Source organism: Sceloporus occidentalis, unplaced genomic scaffold, assembly GCF_023333645.1.
Source record: "Sceloporus occidentalis isolate IW3139 unplaced genomic scaffold, rSceOcc1.0.p SCAF_63, whole genome shotgun sequence".
In the NCBI taxonomy this organism is placed as follows: domain Eukaryota; kingdom Metazoa; phylum Chordata; class Lepidosauria; order Squamata; family Phrynosomatidae; genus Sceloporus; species Sceloporus occidentalis.
The window spans coordinates 5,389,807-5,411,617 of record NW_028317043.1 but is presented as its reverse complement, the minus strand read 5'-3'; the positions used below and the strand labels follow the sequence as shown (position 1 = coordinate 5,411,617).

Here is a 21,811-nt window from a genome sequence, read left to right as displayed (position 1 = left end):
TAATTGTTTCTAGGAAGAGCTTTTGCAGTCAACAGGTGTGATGTTTTTAATTCTGCATTAAATTACAAAAGTCTTAAATTAAGCAGCGTAGGTGGAACAGCACGTCTAATGCTAGGCGTTTCCACAATTCAATGTTAATAAAACTGAAATGTCAATTTTGGGCTAAATAAGTAAAATAAAATCCATTTGTCAAGGGTGCAAATGTTGCCTAGTTGTATTGTTTTCTTTTTTGAGCAGATGTGTCCATCCCTGCCTGAGTTGGTTATTTCACACCCAATGATCAGTGAATTTTTAAATACAAATATCACCAGAAACCTTTGTTTGGAATATATCTAGTCCATGGCAAATTTCTTGTATATACCCTGTTAGTTTAAATTTATTTGAATAATATTCCTTGGAAAGTTTCTTTGGTTATATTTTTTCATTTGTAAGGAAATTTATTCTATAACCCTAACAAATGATACACTGGTTCTTTGGAAGAATAATATGCAGCTTTGGACGATTCTTGAAATTAAATATTGCTTGTCTTATTTCATACAGTAACAGTATATTATTTAAGTGCATACAATCGAGACATTTCCAGCTCCTGAAATCCATACAAAGAAATGATTTATTGCTAAAAGATAACATTTCCCTGAAACAAATGATATTCTGAGTTTAGCCAACAGCCAAACAAGAATATCAGCGTAATTAGCATGAAAAGCACAACAGTATCTGTCCATGGTCCTGATGGGTTATGAAAAGCAGAACAGTTGTACAACAGTCTGGTCAAATGAACTTGACCCACATTTTACAAATTCCGCTAAAATTAATCTTGTGCATTAATCAAAGTGACAGAATGACTTCAGTGATTAGAGCCAAATACAAAAGAAAGTTTGCACATCTGTAATATTATTTGCGGTCAGATAAATATAATCTAAGAGGTTTACAGTTTCTGTGATGCCTTGGATTTTTCTGTGTCTTCCGATAGCTTTCTCCACTGCCGAATAACAACACTTCTCTTTGTTAAATCCATTTTCTAGTTAAATGTTTATATAATCAAAAGTGTATTATAATATAATTATATATACTATAATATAATTATTATCTTCTTGTTAGTTCAGTTGCCAAATTACCATAATTGGTGTTCTTGTTGGCTCTTGTACTTAAGGGGTCTTTAGAAGGGAACTCTTCAGCTGCTGTTGAGCTACAACTCCCATGAGGCTTACTGGGAATAATGTTCTAGTTCTAGTTCAGCCGTATCTGGAGAGCAGCCTGCTGACATGTTAAATGATATATCATGAAATGATGAGTTTACAAATATCTACTGTGTAGCTCATTGCCCATGCCTTATGGGAAAAACAATTTGTAGATGGTTGGAATCAGTCATTTTGCCATTTCTCTTTCTTCAAGATGTTCCAGTGGATTTGACCGTCATCGACAAGACTGGGTAGAGAACGGATGCCCTGAGGAGGTACAAAAAAGAACAGTTCATTTAACTAGGTTACAAGTGGGCAAGATAATGATGCATTATGATAATTTGCATATTGTAAATTAAAAAAATTACAATGTCTTGAAATAATTTCCTTAGCATCTTTACAGAGTTAGTACAGTAGGATTTGTTTAAGCAAATAATTTTAAGGGTAATTATAGTTTATCATAGTTTTAATAAGGATTCACTTGCATAAACAGGCATTGGTACTACTGAAAAGCAAATTAATAATTTGTTGAATCTTGATAACAGGTTCAAAGAGAACCTATTTTTTTATGTAATCAGTATTCCAGATGAGTATTTTTGCTTTTTTATTCTTCAGATGAAAAAGCATTCACATCATGACCCAGTGCTCTGCATAGAAAGCTGGCAGTGAACACTTCAAATCGTACACAAATAGTGTAATCATAATGAGTCCAGTCTAGAAAAGATAATGTACCATTTTAACCTTGAATGACTGAGCTGAAAGATGATGTATGATGATGCAATGTATGTGCCTGGAAACATTCATTGCTGATAATAACGTTAATTATTATTAATATTCATTTTCTAACATCATTACTCATTACACCATTACCCAGCAGACCTGTTTATTCACTAAACCACGAGTTAAGGCGAGCTGAAACATTTTAACTCATAACTTTCATAACTATGCGTTAAATGAAAGGTATTTCTCATGTAAGAAGAGTTAACCCTTTATGATGCACAGAGAAACATGCCATACACCTCTTAAAGGTATCTTAAAGGTTTTACTTGTAAGCTGACAGTGAATATGATTTTGTACAGTGGAGACGTGTTGAAATATAAATTGGAACAAATCTCCTAAAGAGAGGTCATAATTGGAATTGTCAAATTGTTTAAAACAACTCCCTTCTCTATGGACACATGCAAGCATGTCTGATTAAATGCACATATTGTTCATCAAGCCAAGTTTGACGTCTGGCCTGGCCATACTCTGCTCATACGGCACTGCAACCTATTCATCTGAGTAGAGTATATGGTAAGCTTGTGAAATCTCATCAAATATTTTTAGCTAGTTATGTTATGACTTTCTAGGTGTTTATTGAGGCGTGGTTCTATTTCTTTTGTTTTCCACTCGCCCTATCATTTTATGAGCACAGAAAAGCCTCCCAGTACAATGATTTGTTCCTTGAGAGACAGAAAAAGGTTCATAGGCCAGTGCTTAGAATACAAAGATAAAGATACATGATAACTACTAGTATGTTGTAGTTCTGAGTACTGTGAACATGTTGAACATAAAAATAAGGGTTTTTTTTATTAGTATGTAAAATATAGATAGTGAATTAAATTAAGTTTTCTCATTTGCTTTAATAGTCCAAAGATAAAGTTTGTGGAGATCTTGTACAGACAACTGAAGTTCCACATCATACTACTGCTGGGATCCATGCAACAACTTGGAGAGATTTAACTACTACATCAAGAATGTTTACATCACATCTCCCAAGCAGCCTCCCTACAGAAGGTAATTCATATAACACCCTACAGGGCATTTTCCTTACCATGTATGCTGAAACATGAGTGGGACATGGCAGCAAACGACCAATGTACTGAATAAATAAAAAAAATATATATATAAAATAAATTCATTTTCTTTTGTCCACTTACTCTCCTACATGGGAGTGGGGGCTGTCTAGGGCAGCCAGCAAATGGTGGCTTGGTGTGGAGCAGAGAGATACCCCTGCAAAACATCAATGTAAATCGTTTCATAATTGTTTCATAATTAGAAAGATATTTTGAATTACTTGGTACCATAGAAAATGCTTATATAAATGGATAGAAATCTGAGTTAGATCTATATCCCAGGTGGCTGTAAGCACAAAATAGTACTAAAGTTACCCATACGCTACGAAATCAAAATAAATAAAACTGAAAGACATTGTAGGAGCAAGATTTTTTTGTTTTTTTATATACGAAAAGAGCTATCATAGACAGGGCTGCAATTTAGCTATGTCTAACTACCTCCCAAAGTGCACCTTAGAAAGTTGTACACTGAGGGAGAATCGCATAATGTAGCAGAAATCCAGGCTGGAATTCCTGCAATGCCTCGCTTAATAGGACTAGGTAGACAGAAACAGTCCTAATCAAAAGGGAGATAAAAGACAGAGGATGGAATATTAAAGTATTATGCTCAGGTTGAACTTGCAGTGAAACTAACACAGTAATTGAGTTCAGTATCCCCTGAGCTTTACAGAGAACCATCCAGATGAACACATTTGTGAGGTTTTAGAATGGCCATAAACACCACGCTCACTCACAGAGTAGCCACTAACATAGGCACAAGCATTCTTATAAACTTTTCTAGTGTATCATTTAATTTCACCATTAACAGAACTGCAAATCGACAGCAGTACAATAGTTAAATTCTCTATTCTTTACAAATAATGATTTTACTTATGTAACATTTGAACTAATGAACAACATGTCGAAGAATAGATAAAATCTGTGGTGTTGTTGAGCTAGAGTTTATCACATACATATGTAGCATGAAGTATATGAGCTCATTTTGTTATGCATCTATTACTTTTTACATTGTGTATAACCTTTACATGCGGGTTTTTTTAATTCAAGTTCTGTAGTTTGAATAATGCTTCAAAAAACGTTCTGCGCTTCGAAAGGTTTCTGGTCATGGGCAATCTTGAAGACACATGCTTTTGTTAAAACAAAGTTTAATTGCAAAAACATGGCGAGAATCCTGCATTTTGAAGTTTATATTTTTAGAATACTAAAATTAAGTAATTTAAAAATAAAATCACACTTACCTAAATACCTCTTTTCTTAAGTTATAGCAGGTTTTAATGCTAACCTATATTTTATTGTATTTCTGTACACATTTTAAACATGTTCTATAGATAATTCATATGCCTTTATGTGTCAGAAAATGGACCCACTTTATGAAGTGTTTATCATAATTTGAAGCTTTACAATGTTCTTTCGGTATCACAATTGTCTTTTTTATGCTTTTTTTCCTTATGCTTGACTTTATTTTGTAGATGACACAAAGATAGCGCTTCATCTGAAAGACAATGGAGGTAAGGTTCTGGATGCGATAGTCAACTATTCAGTCCCCATAACATTGTCTATATATATATGATATATATTTACTAAAGCAGGTTTCCATTATGTGTGAAGATATTTCTTTTTTTTTTTTTGTAAATTGATTTTTATTTGATTTTGTCAAGAAAACAGGAAAGTGCTGAAAACGTTAAGTTAAAACTCATACTGCAACTAGAAGAAATAAAAAGGGGGGGACCCTCTATTTTCACAGAAGCTGATTACTCCAGCCAGGATTACTATGTGTCAAATTGAAAAATATAAAAAAAGCATATGACTCCACGCCAACAACAAATGAAATGCTGGGCTTCTAGAGGCTTATGCAAAAAAGTGCATTTATTTTCAGCATTTACAGGTGCCCTTGTCCCGGTGGAAAGAAATGCCTTACATGTTTCACACCCTCAGACACTTTATCAAAGGCCACTTTTTGCAGAGTGGCATAGACCCTGCCCCAAAACTGTGAAATCATGCAGTCGCAGTCCCACCGTACGTGAAGGAAAGTCCCTATGGCCCTCTTACATCTCTAGCATTTGTCATCAACTAGAAGCCCCCTCATGCTCAGCTGAATTGGTGTTCTATACCTCATTGCCAGCACTTTTTACGTATTTTTCTGCACTTTGCACTCTACCGAACAAGTACTTGCAGATTTCTGCCATTGTTAGTTATTCATCGGTTAACCTAGAGCTGTTTCCCAGTTGCCCATACATTTTAGGGGAACGAGCTTATGCTCTTCCAATAGCAGCTTGTATAGCAAAGAGATTGTGCAAGGAAGGGGACCCATTCACGTCAAAGGAGCACATTCAAGTTAATGTTTAGTGAATAGACCTGTATGTCTTATTTACCATCAGCTTCTCTCTGACAGTTCCTTTTGATTTCCCTTCCATGTACTTTTTTCTATTCATACCTACTCCCTGTCTATTTCTGGTTTATTCCCTATTGTATTCTTCACTTTGGCCCCTAACAAACATTCCTGTTTTTCTATCTTAGTCTTATTCTCTCTGTTTTCCCTACATTTTATTCCTGTATATGCATATATATATTTAAGCTTTTGAACTATAATATTTGGAGCTAAATAAAAATGCAGCTTGTCTCAAGAATAATTATCTAATTTTAACAAGACTTTTTTCATAAGGATGTCACAAAGGAGTTTGTAGGTATTTTTTTTTAATTAAAATGAATTAATTTTAAAAGGTGTCTGATAACTTTACTCATCTTGAATCCATTTATGTCACATAAATCCAGTTTTTTATGTGTGTGGCTCCAGCTTGTTAGATATAAATGGGGCAAGAAGTATAAAAAAAATCAGATAGAAGCAAAAATGATGAAGGGCAGTTTTAAATAAAATAAATTGGCTGGTGGGGTTTTAGTAAGAGTAATAAAAAAAAACGATGTTCACTATGGGTACAAAAGAAAAAATTCTGGGGACAAGCCACAATCAAGGGGTTATTCCCTGCAAATAGGGACATCTGGTCATCCTACCAACAATTTCAGCAAAACTTTTGTTACTGTCCTGGTAGTGCAGAGTCTCACCAGGTTGATGCTACTTTTTCGTGACAGGTGTGTGTCTGACAAAGCTGTCATGACCTTTATGTCCAATCTCAGCATGCGTAGGACATCAGTGAAAGCTCGTAAATTCACTCTTTCCTAACAAGGGCTCTCACAATGCTCAGTGCCAGCCCAGATATTTATAGTACTATGTTTTTATAAAATTGCCAGCAGATACTGCACCACATCTTCAGTTGCAGATGTTCTGTTGTGATCATGTTCTCTAATTCTCAAGTAACTGGATTGTAGCTAATTTTGCTGCAAGGCATGTAGCTCTACATACAAACATAAATAAACAACATCTAAGCGAGCAGAGCCCTCTTTACCGAATGTATCAGTTTGTCTTAGACCCCTTGAATATATGCATTGTGTGAAGCATTATAAATAAAATATAATAATAATATGTTCTGGATGAATGCATTTATCATTATTCAACTGTATCAAGTCTTTACTTAATTATAGATTCACGCCCTAAGGGGAGATTACTTTTCTAATACAAAATAAAGACTTTAAAGACGCATAAAAGGGATTCACTTTGTGTTTCTTATTTGTGTTCTGAAATGTACCTCCAAATCAGAGAACTTTTTTCTTGAAAAATCTTAAATAATTCATAAGTGTTTGCCCCGGCATATATTTTAATAAGATAAAATTCCTTATTGCCAGGGGCATTACTTCAATGTAATCAGTAAACCTTGCAGACATCTTTAGTTTCATAGTTCCAAGTCTGATGAATGCTGAGCTTGTATCCCTCCAAGGCAGGATTTTGTAAAAACTGTAATCAGCAGGAGCGATTTCACTGGAGAAAAAGATGTACTTAATCAATGCAATCGGATAGTCAGATAAGTCCTTTCAGATTATTTGGTTAAGTGCAGACATTGTATATTTTGCGAGCTATACATTATTAATATCATCCATGAACAAAACTATTTTTATGCAAAATAAATATCTTTATGAAGCCATGAACAAATACTATAAAAAAACCTTTCAATAATACTTTTTTCTGCTATTTTGGTGGACTTTAAGAAAAGATGTGTATTGAACAAACAGTATATTCTTTTTTCATTTTAAAAACTCTATTATATTATAGTATTAAAAAAATAAAATCTACAAGACATTAACAGCCTAACATTAATGACACCAACACTATGATACGGATTGAAGACACAGATGTCATATTAAAACCATTATACTGTATTAGACATGTCATTGGTGAGATGCAGAAAACTGAATTATCAGTTTCTGTAATATAGGGTATGTTGATCGGAGGATAAAATACATTTTCTCTCACACTCCCGCAATCATCAACCTTCTGGGGACCATGCCTGGCCACACTGCTCACAATGATGTATTAACTACGCCAACGCTGACATCCTTATTACATAATGTCAGTGGGGTCGTTTAGGGCTTTAAAATGCTCCATTTTCAGTACTGAAACAATAACAGTTAATGTAATGTATAAAGGGGGAGTAGAAGTGTCTGTCTCATCTACAGACACCAGACAAGCCAGAAGGCTTGGTTTTCCCTCAGAAATCTCATGGTGGATCCCTTGACAGTAATTGCCCGCTGTACAAGACAGCAAAGTCCAGAGCAAACTCATTACAAAGTGGATATAGAGGCAAAAGGTGATTATTGTTGACCTTATTTGCGTGCGCCTACCCAGAATCCCTTGTGGTTGTGGCAGCACCATGAGATTTCTGAGGGAAAAACAGGCCTTCTGGATTGTCTGGTATCTGTAGGTGAGTGTTTAGTAATGCTTCTACTACCCCCTTAATTTTAAGTGGAAGGGTTTTCCATCACCTTTACCCACCATAACTTATGTAATGTAATTTATTACAAAACTGAAAGATACCAGAGCTGTGGTTCTTCATAGAGCGCTTACTGAACCTTAATAGAATACCAATTCTCTATTATCTCTGCAATTTGTATCTCTGGGAGAACTTCCACATAGTCCTAAAAAACACATCAATGTGACTTGAAACAGTTTTTAATCTTTAGAAGCATTATGTGTACATACTCTTATTGTTTTGAGTTTAATTGTTGATTTATTATATTTTTCAATATGTAAATTACATAGCTTCGTTCTTTTATCAAATGCATTATTTTATATATTACATTTGTTTAGGGAAATTTGTAAATGTATTATTTTGCCATCCTTCCTTTAAAATCATTATTGATACAGTACAAAGTAACACTTGGTATTCTAAGGAAATACAAGATAAAGATGGGTTTTGAATATTTTTACTTCTCATTGTTTTGTGCCTCTTGATTTCCATGCAGTTCTATTGCAAAGTAAAGAGACAATATCAAGCAGTAATGACAAACCTATCTGCATCTCAATTACCTAAATCCTATATAGTCTTTGCTGCAATTGAAAGCTGACAGCACTGATATTGTGGTTTTCGTTACCAAGTAATTCATCACGCCCTAGTAATTTCTTCAGCTAAATCGAATATATCCCTTTCCTCTTACTTTACTCTTACCTATTGCTGCTAGATTGGTTATCTCTATATCCTGTGTGTCCTATTAAGATATAACCTACTGATGGTCTTGTCTATGTGTCATTAACGTTGATGTGCTTCATAAAGACTAGGCAACTAATTAAGACCTTACACATAAAAAGACAGGTCCAGGCAAGTGATTGTAACATAAAAACTTAATTAGTGGCACATTAAGAAAATTGGAAGTAATATACTTAAGGGGGAAGTACGGAACATCTCTGAATGCAACACAATAATATTTGGAGACCTGTTACAGGAAGCAGAGATGATTTTTTAAGATAGATCAATAAAAGTCCAGAGCAAACTCATTAGAAAATTGTTAAAAATACTCTATAACACATGAATACTTAATAGAATCAACCAAAATACCACCATGATTATATATAACAGGTTGATTCTACACTCTGCAAATTTAAAGTTGTAGTATATGTCCTCACATAACATACACGGCGTCCATGCACACATCATTCAGCGGCTGCTGGCCTTAAATGGTTACCTTTCTTCCCTTGTCTGGGCTTTTGTGTGTGCATCTTGCTGTGTTAGAGTGGGTGTTATAGTATTTGGTAATAGCATGAGTGTGCGTGTTAGTGTCTGATGTTAGTGTGTGTGAGTGTATGGTGTTAACAGATGTGTGAGCATATGGTGTTCACGTGTGTGGTTTTAGTGTATGGTGTTAGAATGTCTGTAGGCATGTTAGTCTGTTTTGAGCATATGGTGTTAAGTAATGTGTGTTGGTCAATGTATTAGTTACTCGTTGGGCACCATAGAAATACTGAACTAGGCACCATTAACCCTAGGCACACTTCTGCTAACAATGACAAATAACTCAAGCCACTATCCAATTACAGTGATGTAGAGTGGAGACCCAGGATAAGTCCTAAAGTTTCAGCTCTATGTCTTTATCAAAGTAAATATCCATGTAGTTGCGAGGGGGAAAAACTGATAATTTAAAGGAGGCATTATCCTATCATATGCATTCAAGCACGAATGGTGACTTTTTCTCATAATTCAGAAAACGTTGGAGATGGACTTTTCTTACCTCTCCTTTGCCCTCAGAAATATTTTGAATTGAGTTGAGGTATTTTCTGTTAAAAATATCAAATAAATCCTGATCTTCAGTTTGTTTTTTTTATGTTGACTTTGAATACCGTGAAGCAATGTTTTAAAATTTGAAGTGACCGGATTATATTATTGCAATTCTTTTGTTGTCTGACTCGCTTTTGCCATAAATACATACAGTGTACTCTTATTTTTCATTCCCTATGCAACATCAAGACTGTAATCTTGTAATATTGTTGGTTATTCATATCTGTGTGAGATACAAAGATAACAACTTATAAGTAAGATACAACATCAAATAAGGTCAGCTAAACAGTGACAAATAATAATACTAATATAATAATAATAACCAAAAACATGTATCAGTATTTAGAAAAAAGGGGTTTTGAGTAAACAAAACTGTTTACAGTAGCTCATATGATGTCATTTGTTCTTAGTGAATTCGAGAAAAGCGCTACTAAAATGATCAATGATTTCCAGGATAAGGAAAGACTAAAGGATCTCAATATGTATCTGTAGGGTAGAAGAGAGAGGGGGTGATTTTACAAATTATTTCAAATTCTAAAGAAAAGAAGTTTAGAAAAGAGTCCATATTATACAAACTAGAAGGTCAGAAATGTTGATGTAATGTAAGGAACTTTACCAGTAGCTAGATAAATGGAATAGCCTGCCAGCAAAAGTGGTAGAAGCTAAAATAGTGAGGGAATTTAAAAGCTATCCTGGAACTAAGATGAGAAGAAGGACTGATTACAGTCTATGTTTTCACATCAGGCTCAGTGGACAGACTAGATGGTCTTATTTGTCGTCAAATTCTTTATTTCTATATTTTAGAAAGATTCTTTAAAATAATATTCTAAATTTGGGATCTTTATTGGTAGCTTCTTTTTTAATTATTATTAATTCTTATTTGTAGCAACATCTGCAGTTTAGTAATTAGAATACGTTCTTCTACAAATAAGCCTCAAGAAACTCTTTCCCTCATACTAAGAAACTGTCGCTTGATATATGTGGCATGGCTTATTTTCAGAGTTGACAGGCTTGTTTATTGTCTCCGTAAAAACAGATTGAAATCAATTTCTCTTGAGAAGAGTAACCTTGAGGTGAAAGAATAGAGTCCTGATTATGGAAATCTCAAGTTACTTGCTATAGCTTTCATTACTTTTGTTGGCATTTATAAATCATTTTCTTATGTATGAATATTTACCTCCCCCGGGTTAGCCCCCCCATATTAAATTTTTTTACAAAAGATCATGGCATTTGTTAGATCATTGTTAGATCAGGTTTGATCAACTGTTTTTTTCGTTAGATCTACTCTAAAATAGGCAATATTAACAATCTTTTTCAGGGGGGGCTAACCCGTAGCCAGCCCCCCCTCAACAAAAATTTAAACAAAATGTTACTGATTATGATAGCTCTACGTTAGATCAGGTTTGATCAGACAACATTTTTGTTAGATCTAGTCTAATTACTGAGATATTGCATATTTAATGAGGGGGGGCTGGCCCCCCCTCAACTGAAATTTGGATTTTTTTTAATGGATCTTGGTAGATATTCGTTAGATCAGGTTAGATCAACTGTTTTTTTCGTTAGATCTACCACGCAGGAGGCGGTATTCACAATCCTATTTTGTGTGCGGGGGATGGGTACACATACGGTCTGGCCCCCCCTCAACTGAAATTTTGATTTTTTTTTAATGGATCTTGGTAGATATTCGTTAGATCAGGTTAGATCAACAGTTTTTTTCGTTAGATCTATCACACAGGAGGCGATATTCACAATCCTATTTTGTGTGCGGGGGATGGGTATACATACGGTCTGGCCCCCCCTCAACTGAAATTTGGATTTTTTTTAATGGATCTTGGTAGATATTCGTTAGATCAGGTTAGATCAACAGTTTTTTTCGTTAGATCTACCACGCAGGAGGCGGTATTCACAATCCTATTTTGTGTGCGGGGGATGGGTACACATACGGTCTGGCCCCCCCTCAACTGAAATTTGGATTTTTTTTAATGGATCTTGGTAGATATTCGTTAGATCAGGTTGGATCAACTGTTTTTTTCGTTAGATCTATCACACAGGAGGCGATATTCACAATCCTATTTTGTGTGCGGGGGATGGGTATACATAGGGGCTGGCCCCCCTCAACTGAAATTTGGATTTTTTTTAATGGATCTTGGTAGATATTCGTTAGATCAGGTTAGATCAACAGTTTTTTTCGTTAGATCTATCACACAGGAGGCGATATTCACAATCCTATTTTGTGTGTGGGGGATGGGTATACATAGGGGCTGGCCCCCCCTCAACTGAAATTTGGATTTTTTTTAATGGATCTTGGTAGATATTCGTTAGATCAGGTTAGATCAACAGTTTTTTTCGTTAGATCTACCACGCAGGAGGCGGTATTCACAATCCTATTTTGTGTGCGGGGGATGGGTACACATACGGTCTGGCCCCCCCTCAACTGAAATTTGGATTTTTTTTAATGGATCTTGGTAGATATTCGTTAGATCAGGTTAGATCAACAGTTTTTTTCGTTAGATCTATCACACAGGAGGCGATATTCACAATCCTATTTTGTGTGCGGGTAATGGGTATACATAGGGGCTGGCCCCCCCTCAACTGAAATTTGGATTTTTTTTAATGGATTTTGGTAGATATTCGTTAGATCCGGTTAGATCAACTGTTTTTTTCGTTAGATCTACCACGCAGGAGGCGGTATTCACAATCCTATTTTATGTGCGGGGGGATGGGTATACATACGGGCTGGCCCCCCCTCAACTGAAATTTGGAAAAACAATTATGGATTTTGGTAGATATTCGTTAGATCTGGTTAGATCAACAGTTTGTTTCGGTTGGAGGGACAACCCATATGTATTCCCATCCCCCCGCACACTATATAGGATTGTCAATACCCCCTCTTGTGTGATAGATCTAACAAAAAAAAACAGTTGATCTAACCGGATCTAATGAATATCTACCAAAATACATGAAAAAAATTCCAAATTTCAGTTGAGGGGGGGCCAGACCGTATGTGTACCCATCCCCCGCACACAAAATAGGATTGTGAATACCGCCTCCTGCGTGGTAGATCTAACGAAAAAAACTGTTGATCTAACCTGATCTAACGAATATCTACCAAGATCCATTAAAAAAAATCCAAATTTCAGTTGAGGGGGGGCCAGACCGTATGTGTACCCATCCCCCGCACACAAAATAGGATTGTGAATACCGCCTCCTGCGTGGTAGATCTAACGAAAAAAACTGTTGATCTAACCTGATCTAACGAATATCTACCAAGATCCATTAAAAAAAATCCAAATTTCAGTTGAGGGGGGGCCAGCCCCTATGTATACCCATTACCCGCACACAAAATAGGATTGTGAATATCGCCTCCTGTGTGATAGATCTAACGAAAAAAACTGTTGATCTAACCTGATCTAACGAATATCTACCAAGATCCATTAAAAAAAATCCAAATTTCAGTTGAGGGGGGGCCAGCCCCTATGTATACCCATCCCCCGCACACAAAATAGGATTGTGAATATCGCCTCCTGTGTGATAGATCTAACGAAAAAAACAGTTGATCTAACCTGATCTAACGAATATCTACCAAGATCCATTAAAAAAAATCCAAATTTCAGTTGAGGGGGGGCCAGACCGTATGTGTACCCATCCCCCGCACACAAAATAAGATTGTGAATACCGCCTCCTGCGTGGTAGATCTAACGAAAAAAACTGTTGATCTAACCTGATCTAACGAATATCTACCAAGATCCATTAAAAAAAATCAAAATTTCAGTTGAGGGGGGGCCAGCCCCCCCTCATTAAATATGCAATATCTCAGTAATTAGACTAGATCTAACAAAAATTTTGTCTGATCAAACCTGATCTAACGTAGAGCTATCATAATCAGTAACATTTTGTTGAAATTTTTGTTGAGGGGGGGCTGGCTACGGGTTAGCCCCCCCTGAAAAAGATTGTTAATATTGCCTATTTTAGAGTAGATCTAACGAAAAAAACAGTTGATCAAACCTGATCTAACAATGATCTAACAAATGCCATGATCTTTTGTAAAAAAATTTAATATGGGGGGGCTAACCCGGGGGAGGTGAATATTTTTGCTTTCATTAACCTACCTTCGTCAGCTATGCATGTTACATCATTTCTACTACATTTTCTATTGCAGCCTAGAACATGCATTGCGTGTCATAAAGGGGCAATTTGCTGTCCCTGACAGCCCTACAACAGAAGAATGCATATTAAAGTAGTCTATGAGTACTTTAATATGTATTCTTCAAAATATGAAACAAAAACACATATCTGAGGTAGATGCTGCAGCAACAAAGCTGCAGCTGTCTTCCTCCTCAGTGCTCTGATGATTATGGCTTCAAGCATCCAATCAGTGGCAGGAAAGCCCTCCCACTGAAACCCATGGGAGCTTTTTCTGTGGATGCGCACATGGGTCTGACCCCCGTCCTCAGCATATATCATGTTCAAGAAGATGTGCAAGAAGATGTGTTCAAACTAACACATCTCCTATACAGAACACAGATAGGGAGCGAGTAAGGGGGCAAATGCATATAAGGGATTCTGCAGACCCCCCCCCCATGCATTTGCAAAAGGGACACAACAGAAATTTAAAGGGACTTCTAAACTACAGTATCATATGCATTAAAGTGCATGCGGTGGCTGGAATGTCCCTTTAATTCACAGAATGCAGGCCAAGTTATACACATAAACATCAACTAATACCAAATCAGTACATTTTTAATATGTTAAAAATATTATTACGTTAATACAGAGCATAGATAACTAATGCAAGTTGAACAGACACTGTGTATGTTATCCTAAGAAAATAATATTATTATTATAATATTATATTATTGTAATGAAGCCCATGATAGTCTTTTAGTGTTTCAATAAAGGATCATGAAAACATGTTATTTTTTAGTATTTTATTACAGTAATGAGCCCATGTTGTAACAATTGAATTTTTTTTTAGTTTTTTTAATCTAACATCACCAAAATCTTTTAAAGTGGAATGTTATAGCATCAGCATTATTTGAAGTTAAATATCATTAAAATCCACTGTTACAAGGATAAGGTCATAAAAGTGTCTATAGCAAGCTATATATACAACTTTTTATTGATATACAATTGGGTAAAGATAAATGTTTAACACTTAAGTGACTACGTGGCAATTAAGTGGTTAAATGGAATGCAATGTAGGTCAGCATATAAACTATGTATAAACTTACAATATGGTAATTGAAAGTCACGTTAATATTTAATAAAACTGTCACTTTTTCTTAGCGTCCACAGATGACAGTGCAGCGGAGAAGAAGAATGGACCGTTACACACTGGATTAATTATAGGAATACTGATATTGGTACTACTTGTTATTATTGGCATTTTAATAACCGTCTACATGTACCATCATCCAACATCATCTGCAAGTCTGTTTTTTATTGAGGTAAGCAAATGTTGTAGCTGCACCCAAGACATATGTTATTTTCTAGTGATGTAGGGCTGAAAAGTAATCACTGCATATTAACCCCTTAAGGACAACAGGTTGTCCTTAAACCCATTATGGACAATGTATTGTGAGCCCGTACATGTACTTGTCATGAAGGGGTTAATAGGGGTGTTCTAGTGTCCTGTACACCCTCCACCAATGAAGAATACATATGAAAGTACTTTGCAGGTACTTTAATAAACATTTGTTACTTGTGGGGGGAAAATATAAAGTACTTATCTTTAGGATAAGCTGCAGCTGATCGCCCTCAGTGGTTCCAATCAGTGTCAGGTAAGGGCTTCCATGGAAATAAATGGAAGCTTTGTCTGTGCACTAGCAAGGGGGGTCTCATTAGACCCTCTAGAGCTCTTTTGTACTCCGCACTGTAGCTGACTGGTGGTGAGTATAGCCTGTGTGCACTTTGGCAAGCAAGGAAACATATACATTGCTTTCAAAAGTGTCTTTACTGTTTACTGCTTCTAACAGCTATTGTAGGAATTAAATGGGAACAAAGTATTTTATATGAATAAAGTATTAACTGTTAAGGGTGTAATTTTTGTTTGCTGTAATGATGCAAGAAATGAGGCTTCCATATTCTCTGGTATAAGTATCACATAGACTATGTGTGCCAAGTGTCTTTATAAAATACTTTGCCCTTGAATTTATATTATCACCTGAGTATACATACTGTATAATAATATGTTCTTGAACATCAGAAAAGCTGTATTAATATGTCTCCTGGAACAAAAGTGTGTAATAAAATGAATTACAATGAATTGTAATTTTAAAAGTCGACGACGCACAATTTAGGTCAAGCCAATTTACCACGTCTCTTAAAGATAAAAAAAAAAGTGTTTAGCAAATAAAATATTTATAAAGATTTCATAAAGAAAAAGACATTATTCTACTGTTATTACAGAGTCCTGGAAAAAATTGTACCAGTCTATGTTAACAATAAATCATAAGCAAAGTAATTTTTGCTGCTTAAGAAATCTGTTTTCAACATTTAAATGCTTGACAAGACTACTAAAAATCAATAATATGTGTAAATTTGTATTGTAAAATAGGAACTGACCCAATTTTAGTATTATGTACTATAAGAACCTTTAAAGGACATTCTAGCCGTCATATGTGCTTCATCGCTACTTGATCCCTTAAAATGTTTATGTTGTCCCGTTTCAAATGCATGGGGGATTGTGCAGAATATGCCCTGATATATGCATTTGCCCCTTTCCCCATCCCCCAGCTCCAAACAATCCCTCAAGGGTGCAAATTCTGTGTCATTGCGGGAAACTCTTTACCTAATGGTACATGAGCTCTGGTTACTTTCAGGTTCCTCATCAGCACAAGGTTTTCCTCACCTTTTCCATTTATTACTTGCCATCACACAATTTAATATAATTTACTATTCTAGGTCATAGGAGATTGTCTACTCTCTGTATTCTAAAACAGAATACCATTATTATTAACCCCTTAATGACAAATCCCGTACATGTACAGGCTCAAACTGCATTGTTTTCAATGGGTTTAGGGGCCGCCCATTGTCCTTTAGGGGTTAATAATGTAGCCCCATTGTATTCTGCAGCCTATACAGTGGCTCAATATATAACTAGTAGTAAACCAGGTAACAATTTGGCTTTACAGGAATGAAAGATTAGGTGAGACCAGCTGAAACGAGTTTACAATCCTGAATAATACAGTGAGATCAAATATATTTTCTACAATAATGCTATTTGGTAAATTGTATGCTTAATATTGCTACATAAAATTCCTAGCCATGAATCCACCTCAAAATGATGTAAAAACTAACATGAAATACTAATTTCTATTTACTTTAACTTAATTCATTTACTTTAACTCCAGGCACGCTATTTAAATATATGATGCATATTAAATAATAATGTTAATGTTTTTACTTATTTGTGCTGTAACTATAGAATAGCATGAGCAATATCCCATACAGCACAACTTACTAAACTGTTGCAGAGAAGAGGAAGAGTAGGTATTGGAATATTGACTGATTAATAATAACAGTCATTCTATGCAACTGTTGAGTTGTTCCAATTATGACAAAAATAGAACACAGATTCTGAAATTCATTCTCATATGCAGTACATTTCAGTGTGAAGTCTTGTATCAGTTCCCAGGAAAGACACAATTCAGATACAATTTATTTTTCATTATAATGATGGTACAATACTTCTTTTTTGCATCTTTCTTTATGTTCTCTAACTCTCTCTCTTTCACTTTCTTCTCCTTTCTCCACCTTTCAGTATGTCAGTCCGTCAATGTGCCTAAAAGATATTATAACTAATATATCATTATAATATCAATAATAATGATGATATGTTTAAATTGATTAAATTGAGGAAATATTTAAAGGCAGGCCGGACAGGTTTGCCACTACCTATAACTTCCAAAGGGTTAATATGAAACGTTTGCAGGAAAGGGAAGGTTTTATGAATTATTACTAGAATACAAATGGAAGAAATTGTTAGTTTCACCTTTATTTGTCCCTTTCACATTAACAGAGTTGTTCAAACCTGAGCAGACTCATAAAGAACATAGTGAGGACAATCCTGACATCTTCACTGTAAGAAACCATCTAGATTATGATCACCAATAGCATGTTAATCATTTCTGGCTGCAGAATGCATTGGCATTTAAATTGAACATTAATTCATCTTTATGAAATGTATACAATTAAGCAGAAAGTTCGATGAAAGTCTCTGCAAAATAAGAGAATATTCTTTCCAGACACCCAACGCTGTTATTTCCTATTCTGCAACACATAAAACAGCAAGATGACAGAAGTAAATCTAGTTCTGACTCAGTCGCACAGTTCCTGATTTAAGCACAAGAGTAACTGAACTTTATAACTTATTTATGTAACTAAGTTATTTAGAATAATAAAAATGTATTTTATATAAACAAACACATTTACAAAGATATGCTTAAAGGGACAGTTTAATGTCCCAGTGACGTATTCCAAAGAATGACGAATGTTAAAGTACTTTACTATTTCAATAATGTATAATAAAGTATTTACCTTATGTGGAAGCTGCAGCTCCCCCCATACTCCGTGATTTGCCGATTCCTGCCACTGATTGGCTGCTTTAAGGATATAAAAAAAAAACAGCAGGCAAGTGCTGTCATTAGAACCCCGTCCATGACATTTGACGAGCCAGAGCTGGAGTTGACTGGCAGTATATAAGAATATCATGTGCCAAGAGATGTGTTTGGCCTAACATGTCTTCTACACATGTCATGGAGAAGGCATGTTAGGCCAAACACATCTCTTGGGACAAAGGGGGCAAATGCATATTAAGAGATTCTGCAGAATCATCCGTATAGTAACAAGGGGAAAACCATGTAGATTTACAAGGAACCTTGCAGCGTTATATGCATTAAATTGCATATAGTGGCTGGAATGTCTCTAAAAATGATGATACTTTTAACATACTGTTATTACTCGCAGGGTTGGAGTTGAACAACTTCCTTTTGTTTATACCTTTACCTGCGTATTCAGTCTTCGGAACTTTCTTTATTAGATTTCTAAAATAAACCATATAAATGAAATCTAATACAAAAACGTGTTATCAGGATCCATTAGTTTCAGCTATGTGTCCTGGGTTGAAGCCTAGAGATGTAGCCGAACAGATTTACCTTCCTATTCCCTATGACACATCTTGATCAATGAAGCAGCATCTATTGACTTGCTGGAGAGTTTAATTTACTTAACACAGAAAGGCCAGTTGACTTAATGCAGAAAGGATAGATAGCTCAATTTTTATTTTTAATTAAAAGGAAATAAAAAAACATACCCTATATGTTTTTGTGTAGCTTTTAAACCATTTGTTAGTAATTAATACCATACACCTCCACATGCAAAAATTTAGTAGTTATTGAGTATTGATGTGTTCTGAAAAGTGCTATATAATTACTTAGTTGGGTGTTTTCCAGAAGAAAGCAGTGTGTCCAAATAATGGCACCAGTGCCTGTAGTTTGTGGAAGTCTAGGATACTTCCTTAGCTGAGTTTACATATCTATATATCTGAATTACAGTATTTTTTTAGGAACGTTTAATATATATTTAAAAACAAATAATGAGAGCAAATCAAATGTATGCTAAGAAACACCAAATAAGGTCATCTTTGCTTTGAATAATTATATGTTTCCTTTTTTTACAATAGCGTCGCCCGAGCAGGTGGCCAGCAATGAAATTTAGAAGAGGATCTGGACATCCCGCTTATGCTGAAGTTGAACCCGTTGGAGAAAAGGAAGGCTTCATAGTCTCAGAGCAGTGCTAAATATGTAGGACAAGATACTAGTACTGGTTTCTGGTGGAAGACATTTACATTTTGCATATATTTTACAAAAAAAAAGCTGTGAGCCACCAACTGACAAACCTGCAGACGTTTCCCAACCATCTTTGATAAAGAAGAGATCATCTTTTTCTGATAATCCAATGCTCTTGGTATAATTCTAATTTGGAATATTGCAGTATATCCTGGGCACCTCTGGTGGACAACAGTAGTAAATTAACTAAAATTCTTCTACTGGCTTGAGGAGAGACTTGAATACTGATCAACATACAGTATATAGCTTTAGCACGCCACCATTTTGTTTTTGTGTTATTTTTTGGGTGCTTTCCTTACTACACACGAACAAATACAAGTACAGGATAGCAAACCAATTAACCAAATAGACTGAATTAAACTTTGCGAGTGAAGAATAAGTGGATTCTCCTTGTATAGAACAAAAGATGTTCCAAAACATTTTACAGAGTAGCCATCAAATTGTTGTTGTTGTCTGAGGAAGGGTTGCTTCTCTCATCGATTATTAAATAATGTGCTTTATATAAAAATCCAGCCAAAAACGAAATTCTAAAAATATCTGTAATATTTATTTTGCTCTTGTTCGTGTCCAACAAGAAGAATCTAATATGTGACAACAGCTGTCACCTTCTTAGGTACCTTTAAAAAGATCTCTGTGTGTGGATCTGGAGACCGTGCCTTCTCAGGAACCTAGAAATCTAAAAATGTAATGTCTCAGATGGCTCTATATATTAATAAAAGAAAATTCAAAAGTTGTACAAATCTGTATTATATGTTACAACATATAGTATTACAGTAATGGTCAATGTGATTTTTGTGCACACGACATATAGTGTGTATGCCTCAGATAAAATAATATGCATTTTTCATGATTTTGAAAACTTTTTTTGTTTATTTACCACTTCAGTGCAATGGCTCCTGAGAAGCTGCTGTCTGCAGCCTTGGTGGTATCTATCATATCTGCCATAGACAAAGTACTGCTATCATTCCGCCTGAAAATTAAAAAGAAACTCAGTTTTTAAGGAAAATGATAAACATGTTTTCTCTTAATTTTTTTATGATGAAGCAGTAACTGCCGATAATCTATTCTTTACAATAGTCATTTTTTTTAACAATATGTCCTGCTTTTCATTAAAAAATACTTAATTCACTAATAATGCATTTCAAGTCATTCCAGCATTTAGGAAGAAGAGTGCCATGATTATGATTATATGTCAATTTCTTCAGATAACTCAAACACTTTATCACATATTTAGAGATAGAAAAATACATTTACATATAAAGAAAATAAATTGACCCTCCAATATTTTCAGAAGAAACACATTCTGTATTTAAATCTAAATATGAATGCCTTAGTTTAGATTTTTTTACTCCTGTAACTATTTTTAGAATAGAAGGCATACATATTATAGTTTGACCTGCTCCATTCAATTTTTTTACTGGCCCAAGAATAACACAATGCACAATATAAATGTTCAAGTATAAATAGTTTTACCTGTTGCTTTATAATTTGTAACTGTTGATAGAATATACCATTTGTTTCCAAATTTTCAAAGGATATTACTCTCTTTCTTCACAACATCAAACCAAACAACATTTTTAACTCTGTCTTTTTACATTTTGTTGTATATGATTATTTGATCTTCTGCAGCTTTATTGATTTATTTCTGGGTTTGCTTTGAGTTTTACGAGTCCAGGGCAGCCTTTCAACAGAGTGGTGTTTTGTTTTGCCCTCTCAAGCCCCATCTCCTTAACCTCCTGACTTCTATAAAAAGCAGGCCTCCAGATGATCATAACTGGGAAGCTCCCAGATATGTTAAGGGGTTGAGCTAGCTATACCAGAACATGGTTTTTTCTAGGCTCATACCCAAATCTGAAGCATAAACCATCAATCACTTTATGAAATTACCTTAGGGGCATAGATCTATCCTAAACCCTCACATCCCATGCTTAGATGGATGGAGTTAAGTTAAAAACATTAATATACCCTATGAGACATGGTTCCCATCTTGAGCCTCTCCCACTCCCTCCAACCATGCTGCTGTGGAATGGAGGGGTTAAATCACCTTTTGAAAATCACTGTCCACCCTCATTCAAAGTGTGAAACTTGTTGGGAAAAAAATAACATTTACATTTTAGTGGCCATCCATCAAGCAAAGCTCTTGAGCTCTTATCTTCATGCCATGGAAAGCCGCTCCCAAAAAAACAGAAATATTAGCTTAAAATAAAAAAACACAGAAAAAATCATTTCTGTGCAATAATGACAGTGGATTCTAAAATGAAGGCTGGTTGCGTGGAAGAATGCATTGCATC

General features: G+C 35.2%; 1 protein-coding gene across 1 annotated transcript in view; it reads left to right on the top strand.

Annotated features, from left to right (window-relative positions):
• Positions 1 to 19,471, top strand: part of LOC149287227 (plexin domain-containing protein 2-like) — a 104,366-nt gene extending 84,895 nt beyond the window's left edge. Inside the window, exons 10-14 of the mRNA XM_089493200.1 lie at positions 1,393 to 1,453; positions 2,807 to 2,954; positions 4,483 to 4,521; positions 14,959 to 15,119; positions 19,355 to 19,471. Coding sequence (XP_089349326.1) covers positions 1,393 to 1,453; positions 2,807 to 2,954; positions 4,483 to 4,521; positions 14,959 to 15,119; positions 19,355 to 19,471 — 526 coding nt within the window. The remainder of the gene's footprint in view (positions 1 to 1,392; positions 1,454 to 2,806; positions 2,955 to 4,482; positions 4,522 to 14,958; positions 15,120 to 19,354) is intronic.
• The last annotated feature ends 2,340 nt before the right edge of the window (positions 19,472 to 21,811 follow it).